At 40.2% G+C, this 14,340-nt stretch overlaps 1 protein-coding gene across 5 annotated transcripts in view; it reads right to left on the bottom strand.

The window, feature by feature from the left end:
- Nucleotides 1-14,340, bottom strand: part of CSGALNACT1 (chondroitin sulfate N-acetylgalactosaminyltransferase 1) — a 50,317-nt gene that overhangs the window by 21,802 nt on the left and 14,175 nt on the right. For all 5 annotated transcript variants that reach the window (XR_003379728.2, XM_026791965.2, XM_074540979.1 and 2 more), the window contains 2 exons: nt 2,760-3,013; nt 237-1,159 (listed from right to left, as the gene is read on the bottom strand). Coding sequence is in view for 4 of the 5 variants with exons in the window: in XM_026791965.2 (XP_026647766.1) it covers nt 237-870 (634 nt within the window). In the remaining variant the exon portion in view is untranslated. The remainder of the gene's footprint in view (nt 1-236; nt 1,160-2,759; nt 3,014-14,340) is intronic.

Consider the following 14,340-nt stretch of genomic DNA (forward strand, 5'->3'; position numbering starts at 1 on the left):
ATGACTAGAGAGCTGTGAGAACACATTGGTGTCACTATAGGACACAAAGTTGTCACCAGGTCCTGTTCCCCAGGAAAGCTGCCATTTTGCAATAGTGCCTGAGACAGCATCACTAGGTCACAGCACTGACACCATCCCAGACATCTGTGCTCTGACACAGCTCCCATCTCCCTCAGCAACTCAGTCACCCAGAGCTCCTCCCCAGCACTGTGTGGACCTGCTCTCTACATACGAACCTTCCACGAAGTCGGAGGCTGTGTATAGGCGGGGTTTTGCTTTGCTGACCCCGTCTGGCTTGTTCAGGCTCCCCACTGCTAACTCGATCACCTCTATCAACTCATCTCGCTTGTCCTTCCTTACGGGCTTCTCCTCCGGGTGCCGTGTCAGCCCTGTCTCCAGCTGGTAAACCTTCTGGAGGGTGAAGCTCTCAAAGGGCACTGCCGCGTACTCTGTGGACAGCTTAATACCGCTGTGCACCTCTGCTTTGTCTACTTGGGAACGCAGGAAGGCCAACAGGTTGGCCTGGGCCTTCTCTGGCTTACTGTGGTCAAGCTGAATGTCCAAGGGGTCTGGGTACTGGTTCTGCATGTTCTTAAGCTGCTCGGTCCTACCCTGGAGCTCAGCTTTCAACTGGGCAATTTGTTTCTTCAAGCTGATGATGTAATTGCGGTGCTGCTCCTCTCGCTCTTGCAGAATGGCTTCATATCCCTCCTTCACAGTTGGACCGTGCACCCTGGGCAAGGCAAGCTGCTGGTTGTCACCCTTGGGTGTGCAAGCCAACATATAAAAAATAGACACTGAGCAACAGGCCACCACCAGCAGGCCTATAAGTCGGGGAAGAAATAGAATAAATCCTCGTCGGAGCATCATATCTCAAAAAAGCAGAGTCTAACCCCACACATGCAACAGTTCTTATATCCATGCAGTGCCACAGAGGCCTCTGGTCTTGGAGTACTCTTACACAGATACATGTATGTGCAGGAACTGGTTTGTCAGCTCTCTTGAAATGTGTTCTCTGCCTCTGTATGGAGCTCTCTCTGGTGTGTACTCAGCAGGACCAAAAGACAAGTTGTGAAGCAAACAGGACACGTCCTGATCCTCATGGCAACACCTATGTTGTTGCAATATGATCAGATGGTGGCTGATGGAGCCTGAGGACCTGAAAGATAAATAACAAAGGCAGACAAGTTAGAATTTGGTCATTCTAACAGTCCAGACCATTTAGCGTGTTCTAATTTAGCTTGTTTCTCAGCTGCTCTAGCAGACCTCAAAGCTGTGAAGTGCTTGGGCTAAGACCCTAAAGGTGCCAAGATCCTTATCTGAAAAATCCCATATGTATCCCTTTCATTGTTAATAACATGGCTTGGCCCATTGCCCATGGGAAACTAGTCCAGGCCTCAAAGACTCCCATGCTTCACCATAACTTGGAAGAGTCTAGTGGTCAGATGCTAAAGGGCTCAGTTCATCCAGGCATTGATGGCCCTTCAGGTGTTCTCAAATCTTGGAGTGTTCACTCAAGTTATGAAAGGAAGGCACTCAGTCCCACAGCTACCACATACATTTTAGCTTCCAGGCAGATTTTTTCAAAAATGCCACATGACAAATGTAGTTCATTCAAACATATGAAGCCTGACCTGGAGTAGAAATCTGATAACCAGAAATCTAAAAACTGTTATCAAGGCAAATTACTACACTGACATATATCCTACCAGATGCTCCCATAAAAACCAGATAATGAGGAAGAGGACATATTCTAGGAACACTCAGACCGATTTTACCCAAACTCAACAGAAGCTTTGTTGCAATTTTGAAACTGTCATCATTGCACATTTTTTTAACATTTCAAGACCCTCTTCTGTTTCTTATAACATTATGAAGATCTTTGAAAAAATGTACAGTAAGACCATGTTTTCCAGTCTGCCTAGGACTATAGACCACAGAGAAGGTGGAACTGGGAGCATTATAATTTTTAATACAACTTCTTCAAGTATATATAGATAAGGGAAAAAAATTAGATTATTGAAGTTGAATATTGATCTAGCTATAAGCTACATTAAAACAATTGTGCTGAGAACATTACCAGAGAGATTTTCAAGTCCCTTGGGTTTGACCCAAACCCATGCTGGTGCAAGGAACTTCATCATTTACCCTGTACACTTAGGAGTCAAGGCTGAGTGACATCCTAGATTACACATTGTTAGACATAAACACAATCAAATTAACCCCTTGGTGCTCTCCCCTTGGATGCATGCATGACATCATTACACTCTTTTGACAGAGAGAGTCACAGTCCTTTTAGGCATAAATTCTTGCTGGCACACCCTTAAGCAAAAGCAGTTTGACTAAGAATAAGACTTTCAGAGTTATTTTCAGTTATTTCTAGTCTTGAATCAAGGTCTTATGTAGGACTTTTTATAAAACTGTTCTGTGGCTTCCCCCCTCCTGCCCTCCCCCCCATCTTGATTGACTGTTGCTCCATATGCAGCAGTTACACAGAGATATTTCTGATGTTTGGACTGTTATTATTTTATCAGTTTGCAGAGCTTCTGGGAAAAAAACCAACTTTGAGCAGGAATTGAGGGGGCTAGAATGAGCCATAAAAATAGTACTGTGTTTTTTTCAAAGTAATGCTAAATTACTTTTATAGCATTTCTAGGATTCTCCAGAAAATGTCAGAATTTTCAAAGAAAGAATTGCTGATTTTCAAGAAAATATTCAAGCAGCAGGACAAAAGGACGGGATGAAGTTGGCGCCCTTACCTTTTTGATGTGATTTCTTTGGAACATCTTGGTCTGCTACAGCTTCTTCTCAGCTTGCCAAAACCATTGCCTGTTTATCTCCCTTCTCATGCCTTTCCCAGAAAATGAGTGTACTATGAAAAGTGCTGTCCACCTCAGAACACCTCTTCATTGCTTTCACATTTGTCAGCTGCCTACATCTTCAGTCTGTCTCTCGTGTGGTGAAAGGCTGTAGTGGAGACGCTTCCTATGGATGCACTAAAAATGTTGGCCTCCTGCAATGTAAAGGAGCTTGTCAAAGCAGGGAAAATTAATCTGGGCATTTCTAACTGTACAACAGATCTGGCTAGAAGACTGTAAGAAGGTAGTGTGCAGGGAGACAGGGTCAGGAAGTGGTGAGATGTAGTACATAAAACACTGCTGTGCTTGTATGCTTCCCTTCACACAATTAGTCCATTGACTGAATTGGCAGAAGCTGAACATCAGTGAAAGGATTAGTTGTCCTAACATGGTATAAACTGAAATTACATCTCAATGGCTTAGATAAACACACTATTTAATTTCTCTAAGCAGCTACAGATTTAAGTTCTGGTCAAAGAGCTCTTCAAACGTTGACCGTAGAATATATATGTATATAGATAACCATCTTCACTAAAATGTAGTATCTCTCTCTTCAGGGTACTATCTCTTTTCTATATAGTTTTCTGGTTTGAAATCTCTGCCATCAAAGATGCATCTTTATAAACATTTCAGAACAGTAAATTAGCAGAGCTACTTTGTCCTTTGAAACACCATTTTCATAGTAAGGAATTGAGACTATGGGGACTTTAACCTTCTTCACCTTCTTTTACCATTTTGACTGTAGACATCCTGACAAGAATCTTTCATTGCTTGCACTCTGGATCTGTCTTATTAAATTGTACTGGTAGCTTCAGTGGCATTGCCTTACAGTGGCTGACATTTAAATATACAGCTGTTACTGTACTACTATCTCATGGACATGCTTGTGAAAGCAGTCCCTATCCTGGTCAGTGCCAAAATAAGCAGATTACTTTAAATCAACACCAAAGGTGGTCACAGCTAAGGCAAGTCAGCTGCATAGGCAAGTACCAGAAAGCCAGGGATGGTAACTCCTCCTAACAACCATTCTGTTGATTTCACCAGACCAACAGAGTTTCACACCAACTGAGATGAAGACAGACTGAAATGTCAGTTTTTTTCCTAGGAACTGACAAAAACGCCTCTGTATTTCACAGCAGTCAGCTGCATCGAGCAGCATTAGTCCATTTGCAAGGAGAAGCTGTAACAAATATGCAGTGATTAGTCTGGTGGCTGAGGAAAAGGACATTAATGCTTAAAAAAGCCTTCACTTGCAAAAACATCTCCAACCTCAGTTCAACCTGTTAGCCCAACCAGAGGTCAGCCCTGCTCACAGAGGTGCTTTTCACTTGCTTTCAAGGAGCCTGGGCCCAAAAAATGCTCTAAACACAGAAACAGATTCTGTCATCACTCTAAGCACTCTATAAACACTTCTGCACAGTGGAGGGTGCTGCACCCAATCACAGGGAGCAGCAAAAAATGAAAATTGGTTGGTTTGAAATTTCAGATGGTATGCACCCATCACTGTTTCTCACCAACATCTGAACTTTTATTGGACTGTAGAGATACAGGAAATTCCTCTCTGCACAGAAATAACAATGTATTTCAAGTCTGAATTTTTGGCTCTCGAAAACCACACAGAGAATCTGTGCGGGAGAAAGGGACTCAAACCAAAGTAGCTCTGTACATATATCTCCTCTCTGAGCTTCACAATTTCTGCACTCCTCATGTTGAGGACAGAAATGAATGGCAAAAGCTCAGTCATATTTGCAGAGGTAGTGATCTCTCAGCACATGTGACATGAGCAATGCCGTATAATTCCATGTTTTTAAGTACTTTCTGCCACAGCTTCTTATTGTAGGTGTAACTCAGACTGGAAACTCCCATTTTAGCTCATAAAACTTTGAAATTCCTTTTATTTTCTTTTTTTTCAGTAGAGGCAGTAAGTGGCAGAAGCTGCAATTAGGTTTTGTGTAGGTGTTTGAAACATCTTCATTGAATAGCAGTACATGTCACTGTGAGATTTCAGTAGAATCATAATAATCTCTGAGATGAGCTGTGGGGAGGAGGAAACAGATGTTCCACCCAGACTTTAAGTGCCTTACAAAAATAGAGAAAGACATTCTGCAGCCACTTGTAATTTGCCTTGATCTTCTTAATTACAAGGACTGTGCATAGCACGGCAGACAAATTAGTCTGCTTTAAATGTTAGGAGCAAGATTTTTCCCCTTAGCTTCTCAACAGAAATCCAAGACCCTCAGCAGAATAGAACATGTCACAGGGACTAAAATTTAGTCTCACATAACAATTTACATACTTTATGCAAAAATTAATTTTATTTCTCCTTATGGCTAGATCATGATTTCTCAACTACTTCTCAGCCCAGTTCTTCTGTCTAGGGCTAAATTAAACAGAAGGCTGAGTAAAGCAAAAAGCCTGTCTGATAAATTGACTGGGTGTACATTCTTGGCCTTCTTGTATTGTCCCCTGTTAAAAATGCCACTGCTCCCTCTTGGGTTGACATTCACACAATCCCAAACAAAACACTCAAAATCTTAACATCTGGTTTCCAATCTTCAATCCAAATAAAGGGTTAGTAAGAAATAGTATCCAGAATGAAAATGTTAAACATTAATAGTTGAAGACAGTAGACGACTTACTGTAAAACTCTTCATTTCCTAATCTTTGTTTCTAGAGTCATCTTCAACAGAAAGTCTTACTTACATTGTCACATGTTCTCTCAGAAATCCTCAAAATCTAACCCTGCCCACAGAAGGACAATTACACTGTTCCCCTCTGTAAATAACAATTACAGACTGATCCTCTTGCAAATAGGTTACAACAACAGTTAGAAGCTGACTTCAAAAGAAGAAGCCCTCAAAACTTTAACAGTCGTGGAAATACTGTATTTTCCTCTTGTAAGGGAACTGAGAAGTAGCTGTTTCATTCAAGAAGCAGCTTATATTCAAGACACTGTTATAGACTTCTCACTCTGGAAGCTACAAAACCAGTGCAGAAGTCCTAACTTTTGCCTTTGATAGTATCTGGACCCCATTTCTGCTAATTTAATTGGGTTCCTCTTATAAGGGTGAAGCATTAACTTAATCTGCTGTGCCACTTTAGCTGAATTCTGAGGTCCATGTGTACTTGTGTTAGACCATCCACTTACATGTGGTCTCACTGCTCATGAAGGGAACTTTCCCAAAGACAGTCCAGAACAGAAATCAAGATTACTCTGAAAGCCTTCTGCTGTCATATGCAGTAAACATGCCAGAGTTGTTTTAACTTTTATAGTAGCCATTATTACTCTTACAGTAGACATCCAGTAATAATTATTTCTTCTACAGTATCATTTCTGTTTTAAATAAAGCACTCAAAAGGAGTACTGAGGTCCCTTGGTCCTTCCAGTGCATACCTATTCTGTGTGTGGGTTTATCAATGTGTATAAACACAAAAGAGTGAAAGCACCATTGCTTTCCTTTCTCCACTGTTAACAAAACTAGTTTTAAAGTAAAAAAAAACACAGAGGATAAACAGTAATTAATTTCTAACTACACCTGAAAAGAACCAGTGTAACACCTAAAATTATCTCCACAATTCAATAACATTGTTTTTTTCTGATAAAACCCCATTACTTCAAGTAACTGCAACAACACTCCTAAAACTGCTTTCTCTGCCTCAGAGCAATGTTATCTGTGTAAGACCTGGCAGTTCTCCAGAGATCAATAACCAGTCATTCCAAGGGTCTGTATTAGGAATGCTATTTTTTGCATGAGATTTCCACTTTACAGCCAAAACACACCACCCTTCTCTGCTAAACACGCTGATCTATAGATGTGCAACCTGCACATCCTCAGTGCAACTATCAGCTGGGGGTACTACAGGGCACTTCCAAAAGCCTTCACAGGACTTTCCTGAGAGTTTCTACCACTCTGTCCCTCCTCCAGTAAGGACATGACTGATCCATGCCTTGTCAGGCTCCAAAGAGAAAATGCAGAGAAGAGATGACAAGCATGCGATGCTGCTGCAGAGATGCTGTGACTCACAAAGACCATCTCCGTGCTACTACAAGACAAAAAGACAAGGTTTTTCTCTAAAGGTCCATTTCTCATTATCAGGCTCTGGCCTGGAGTTTTAGGAATTCAGTTACTCCAAGAATGTTTTGAACTTTGCTAAAATAGAGACAAGAACTATGCTTTTGAGTTGAGCTGGAATTCAGCCTGGTCTTTTAAGAGCAAATTAGCAAACTACCATAGTTTCCAGAACTAAAACATTGTGGTAGGGCAGGACAGCTGAGATGTTCAACTTAGCTGGAAGATCAGCATCTTCTGAACGTGACCATCACTTTAATTTCATTTAGGTGAGTACCATCTCTGCTTTGTAGATATGGAAAAAAGGAGCATTTTTGTCCAATCATATGAGATGCAAGAGCCCTATACAACATCAAATATAGCAGCATGCTGAGAACAGTTTCTTTTTGTAGGAAATTAGCTGACAAAACAAGGACAAGCTACAGCCAGGGAACAGCTAAATAATGCTATTCTAATTTACTTCATTTTAAGATCTAATTCAATTTCTATGCATGTAGAGAGCTTCCAGACAGACTAACTCAGCTTTAACATAACACCAATCTATACCAGCTTATGAAATATCTTAGAATCAGAGTAATAAGGAAAAAACACAAAATCCTTTAGTATTTCCTTGTTAAAACAAATAGTGGAATAAATTTTGCTTATCCATTTAATTCTGTACCTGGGAAAAAATGCTATTATTTCACTTTGAAATGTTTACACTTGTCCCCTTAGTGATTCATAGAAGCAAAAGAAAGCTGACTGCCACCACGGGAATGAACAGTCATTTCTTTTAAGAATGAAGGTGTCCACAGCTCTATGAAAGTAGCTCAGGTCAGCAAGCCCTGTAAAATTGAAGAGATCTACACCTATGTGGGGACACTCTGTGAATGCTTGTTGGTTTAGACCATCTCTTCATGAGTGTTACTTAAAACATTTTCTTGTACAAAGTTCATATTGATGTCACTTTATGCAAGGAACCCCAAAGATTCTACCAGAAGTACATCCCAAAGTTCCACAGCCAGATTTTCAATGAAATCTGAAGCCCAGTGTATGCACACCTGTGATGTAGGTCATGAATCAGGGAAGGTTTAGCACCTATCTATTAAACAAAAGCATAATTTATCCGTGCATGGCTAAGTTGTGTTCAGAAATGGGAAAGCCTAGCTAGGCTGAGCTGCAGCGTGGAAAGCAGTTTGTGTCTCTCCCAGTATTTGACTAGGACTTCTTCAGTCAAGGCTCTAAAACCTTTCATATGTTTAGCTGCCAGTCCAGGCCAGCAGCTACAAGTGCACAGTGCAGTGAAAGCATCCCTGATTTGAGAAAAGCTGAGAGGTGATAAAGTATAGTAACAGTGACTGCCTGTAAGGTAGCAATAGAGTTTTAAGATGTTTGAACATTCCAGCCTGACCTGGAGATTATGTCTTCCTCTCCTTGCCAGAAATCCCTAGTACAGCTAGAATGCTCTGTACCAAGCTGGATGTGGACTTGAACTTCATTAACTCCAGCAGAGTTGGCAGGGGAAGAGATTTCCTCCCTCCTGAGTCCAGCATGTGGGAACTGAGAAGAGACATCTGGCTCCCACAAGTCTAATGTTATATTTTTATGGCAATTTTGAGCTCCTTGTACTTGAAATTAAATTTTCTGGGTAGTGTGGTATCAATACAGAGCTTTAAATAAAATAATTAAGAGCAAAGGAGACAACAGAAAAAACATTTTGATAGTCAAGGTGTTAAGGATTAGGTAGGTTATCTAGGTTGAACAAGAATTAGCAGGATAGGAACTAATTTTGCTGACCAAAATGACTTTTAATCTGTGGTTTACATTACAGGAGAAAATCGAGTTTCAGAATACAAACTACTAACCATGAAGCCAGAAAACAACTGCAGCCTGGTTCAGAATTAGAGAAGCTCCCCAGGCTCTGCACAGAGCTCCAGTGCATGCAGCATGAACACTCTCCTGTAGCTGCCCCCAAGCTCCACTGATCTGCATTTGGCTGTCAGTCTGGTCTGTACTGACAGGAAGAGGCCAGGCCCCGATCCAGCCCCCACTTCCTTCCTCCTCCAGGTTGGCGTTACTCGGAAACAACGTGCCACAAGGTCTCCTCTCCTTCAGCACCACTGTTTTGATACGTGGTTTTGGTCAAAGGCCCAGCATTTCCTTGATAGATCAGGAAACCATCTCCTAGCAATTCTTTGAAAAGCCCAAGTTCTTTCAGTTATTTCAGTAAAACAGTTTTTCTCTTTCTAGAAGAAGTTTCCAAATATGTTTTCCATTTTTTAATTTGGAGCTCACATAATACTTGAATCTCACTGACTTCACCTTCATCATTAAAGTAGCTAATTCTTTACTATGGAAACTTGAAAAGATAAATCACAGCAAAGGTCTAGGCAGAGATGAAAAGAAAGGAAGGCTTTTTTTATATTTAATATTATGCAGTTTTCTATCCACTTGACCATGAAATTCTTCTTCCAAAAAGGAATTTTAAAAATGCCAAACCTGAGTACAACTGAAAATTAAAGAACTATCTTGCAAAACAGAGCTGTCTACAACCTTTCATTCAGGTTGATTGATTTCAACAGAATGAAGATGTTTATCATTGTATGATATTTCATTACTTATATAGATTTATTTTTTAATAAAATATTCCAATAGGCTGAGAATGCCTACTTTGTCTTAACAAATCATAGGGCTTCAAATTTCCAATGCCTGTCCGTTTCTGTATCTTTGAAGGTGTCAGAATGCACACAGGTCCACAGAAAACTGCTTTTGGTCAAATGGCTACAAGAAAAAATTATTCTTTTAAATTTATGAAAAATGTCTTCACATTTCTATATCCTTTAGTTAAACCGAGCCACATTTTCAAGTGTTAATGAGACACCTAATCACACTTGCTTTGGTTGAGTTTTCATCTCTGATCCTCAAATCATATTAAAAATGGAATCTATCCTTCAATTGCTTTATAAGCAATTCTAACAAGTAATTCAAACAAGTAGTCTGATATTCTATTTTACACCTCTTTAATATACCAAATGACAGCCATAAACATAACTTCTCATTGGTCCTTAAGAAATTTCAGTTCCCTCATTGACTGTATTGGTATCTGGGATTAAAACTGTAGCTTATTAAGGAGATTTTAATTGCAGTTATTGCATACTGTCAATAGCTCTTAAACCCAGTCATTTAGCTAGAAATACATTAAATGTTAACAGTTTACACAAGAGGCATCCTGGCTCCCTAACACAGAGCTGATTGATGACATAAGTAAAGCCAGTTTCCCTACCAGCAGGAGCTATCCTTTTTTCCCCTTTTGTTACACAGGAGAGGTACACCCTGCAGTCAGCTCAGCGTTTCCTGAAAAGTTACAAAGAGCCCATCCTTTGAAAGAACTTCAGGCTTCAATCAGAAGCAAAACCATTTCATGTGAAGTTATGAAATAATGCACGCAATATGATCTTACTCTGTAACATTTTTCCTCATTGTACCATGAAAGTATCTGACTTGGTTTAATGTAACTTTGTGTCAAAGTTGATGGAAACAATTATTTTTTTTAAGGATAGTTAAATTTTTTTAAGAAAACAGTTTTTTGCTTATCCTTGTTCCTTAGGTGCAATGTTTGTCAGAAAACAGGAATAGAGAAAAAAGTGTAATCTCATAGCCTACCAGAATACTTGAAGTAAAGAAATTTCCTTATGAGTTTAAGCTTCATGCTACAGAGTCTTTGTTTTTCTCCATATGGAAACCTGTCTGCAAATGACTGCATTATTTTTATTTTAACAAAGATTGGCTAGGATGTGTGCTGGCACAGCTGTGTAAGCTAATGAAACAAAAAAGAATAAATTGCTGCTGTGCCTTTACAGTTTTCTTCCATTCCCTCCTTTTAATATTCCACAGTTCTCTGTGGAATATTAAAATCATACCATTTTCAGTACCAACTCATGGCAGCTTAACTCAGTTTAACTCCCTACATCTCCACTACTTTCTTTCCCTGTGTTGTTCTGTTATCACAGGGCAAGGGTTCAACAAGGGCTATTAGAAACAGCAGTGAAATGTCTCACTACAAATAGTTCATTAGTCCCTTAAAGAAAAATCGTTCTCCTATGGATGTAAAAGCATTTCCTTTTTCCAACTGCAGTCAAAATAACAGGCAGTTTTCCAGGACTGGCATCTTAAGGACAAATCTCAAGAGAATTTAACAGCCTTTTGTCTGAAAGAGGAAGGAAAGTAACTGTTGGTGGAACATGTTAGCTGTTAAACAGCAGCTGAAAGTTCCTACAGGAAAGAATAAAATATGAGCAAATGGTCTCAGCATGTGAATGTGGACTTTGTGGTAAAAAGCAAGTCATCCCTGGTTCAAACAAAATTCACAGACAGGGAGAATGTTTAAGCACTAGGTTGGTGCATGCACAGGGGATTTTGGTGGTTTAATTCTCTCCTGTGGCACGTACCCTTCACAACAAACTTTGCATTGAAAGCGTGACAAAAACTTCAGTGAAACTGAAGAAGCTGTGGGAAATCCCTATGTTCTTAAAGGAAAATATAGTTAAGAAAAATTGCCTGATAGAGCAGATGATATCAGCCATCTATGTAAAGGTTTACATTGCATCTCTTAGAGGATACCAAGTGCTTTGAAAGGTATAAAAAAAAATCTTGTACAGGAAAGAAATCTTTTTAATATTTGTGATTTTAATGATTGATCTATTCCTTGAGCATAAATTTGTGATTTTGATGATCAGTTTATTCCCAAGCATAAGTTTGCATTTTTGCAGATATGCATATGAAATAATTCTTCTGTTTGGAAAATGTTACTTTCCTTCATTACTTCTCTGGATTTTTACCCTGATTTTGACTTTCATTGCTTCAAAATTGGCATTTTCCCATCTCCTTCTCAGAGAAGTTGCATACTACTACATATGTAGGTACTGCTTTTAGCTACTTCTGAAAGAGGACAACCAATTTCAATAGCTACTCTTCTTGATCAGTACTTGATTCTATTAAGCTGCAGTCAAAAAGGACAAAGAGAAGTGTATTATATGTAAATAACTGGAAAGTTCAAAGAACATGATTATCTTACAGACAATCATAGGCAGAACTCTCCCTTGTTTACTGTAAGAGACATGCTGCTGAGAGACCTCATTTATTACATTACCCCAAGTCAGGCTCCTGCACTTAGCTCCTGAATTGTCTTCTGGACTTCATCTAGCCACATTCCTGATGGGAGCCTAGGGAATTTACCTGGCTAACTTAATCACCTGAAGAGCCATCACACAATGCCAATTAACTTATTTTAAGTAATTACAGTGTGTTCATTACAGCCACAACTGAGCTAAGGTAACATCCTAGGGAGTGGAAACCCTTCTGATAGCTTTTACACACTGACTTGCCCCCTGTAAGAGTAATCCAGTGTCCTACTGTTTATTCAGTTTATTTCTAACTTCAGTTACTTTTACAGGATTAAAAGACATCAGCCAACCTGTACAGTGCAATAGTTCCGTGTATCTCCAGCAAGTCCAACACACCCAAGATGCACTCAGTAGAAAAGGGAAAGAATATAATGAAAATCAGATGGTTTTGGCCTCCCCTTTGGTTTTGTACACCTACTTCTGATTATTTAAAATATTCTATCTCAAAAGATACAGTTGACTCAAAATATAAAAAGATGCAAGAACCAGGGACCAGTCTGAGTTAATAAGCTGTTGCCAGCTGAGGAGTCATGCACACATCCATTATTACAAGCCTAAAAATAGCAGGCCTTTGAGAAGCTCTTAGGACAGCAAAATGTGGCATGTTGATATAAAAGTAATGTTTGGATGAAAGAAAAAAAGATGGTAAGAAGCTATTTCAAACAGATGGTTAAAGAAATAAAGCAATTTAATCCCAACTTCCAGAGGCAAATATTTCCTTCATTATCAGTGATGTTAGAGCCAACTGCTCTACCTGGGGTCTTGCTGCATTCCTTTCAGATTGTCCAGGCTCCCAGGCAGTGGGGTCTGCTCCAGATGAAAGCTACACAATTTCCTATCACTCCTTGCACATTTCCTACCCATTTTCTATTTCTCCACAGCAAACCTTCCCAGAACAATTGTGTTCCTTACTGTTCAACAGTTTGCTCAGTAGAAATCAGGTCCAGTTGGGCCCTCAATGAATCTGCTATGACAGCAAGGCGTCCAATACCAGATGATGGCCCATAGCTTCTTCTTTCTCCCTAACAGATGTGCAGGCCACTTCAGAGGCCCTGGCAGAACCAACTTGGCTGGTCTACTGAAATGAGGCATTAGTGCTGGCAATCAGCCTGGAAACCTTAAATATGGTACAAATTGTGACTCCAGCCCAGAGGAAAAAGGGTAAGAAAATGGTAAATACCTTGAAATTAGAACTCTGTTATCTCATCTAGCCTTTAAAATCAGGAGTGTAAAACTAAATACTGTGCACGTATTGCAGCTACACAGTGAGGTTCCTCATTGTTGGCAGATCTGGAATTTCACATGAGTCTGTCACACAGGAGCACTAGGAGGAATTCGAAGAGTAAATGTGAGGTAAATACCCGCGCCATGATCTCACAGCATCATTTTCCACCCCCTTCTTTTAAGAAGGGTACACCCTCAGGATGATTATTTTGATGTGTGCACCATTTGTTGGGTGGAGGCTCTACACACTCCTTGACTTCCAGAAGACAAGGCCCATGAAATTCATTCCCTCCAAGCACATTCTCCTTTACAAGCAGAAAGCTGCAGTTTAAGGAGGGCAGCTACACACAAAACCCCCAGCCTGCAGTTATAGGATAAACCTTCTATATCCATTAGCACAGGCAGGAAAGGATTCCCAGCCTGAAGAGAGACAAGAGGAGCAGCTGAGAAGTGGCTTCCTCAGATGCTGAAACTGCACATGGAAGTCCCCGTAGATATGGGTCCCTGGTGTCCAGCCAAAGTGGGCAAAACTAAAGGCAACTAGATGTAATGGGTGGAAAAGGAGGCTGCTTCTTTTAGGCAGCTTCCTTTTCCAGAGTATCTCAATCTTAGAGTCTTTCTCAATACACACTGCACAAGAGGCTCGTGCAATAGAGCGTTTGTTAGCAGCACATTTTATGGCCTGAGAAGAAATAAAGTTTGCCAGAGCTCTAAAGCACTGGCAAAACACAGCCATCCCTCAACTCAAACCCACACTTTAGCACAATCCTGCAAGATGCAGGATATACTCATTAGACAAATCAGTTCTCAGGTGTGATCCATTTCAGTCTGCAAAGCTGGCCAGAAAAAAAATCACGAAATGATGAAAAAATGCTTCCACCACACCCACAGAAGACAGCCCAGTTATACAGTTTAAATACTTTCTACACCAGAAGTGCATGATTTTGAAGACCCCAGCATGGCCATTTCCTGGTATAATAAACACCTGGTCAATCTCAGCTGGAAACACTGCACCCATCCCTGGCA

The sequence above is a fragment of the Zonotrichia albicollis genome, chromosome 5 (assembly GCF_047830755.1).
Source record: "Zonotrichia albicollis isolate bZonAlb1 chromosome 5, bZonAlb1.hap1, whole genome shotgun sequence".
NCBI lineage: Eukaryota > Metazoa > Chordata > Aves > Passeriformes > Passerellidae > Zonotrichia > Zonotrichia albicollis.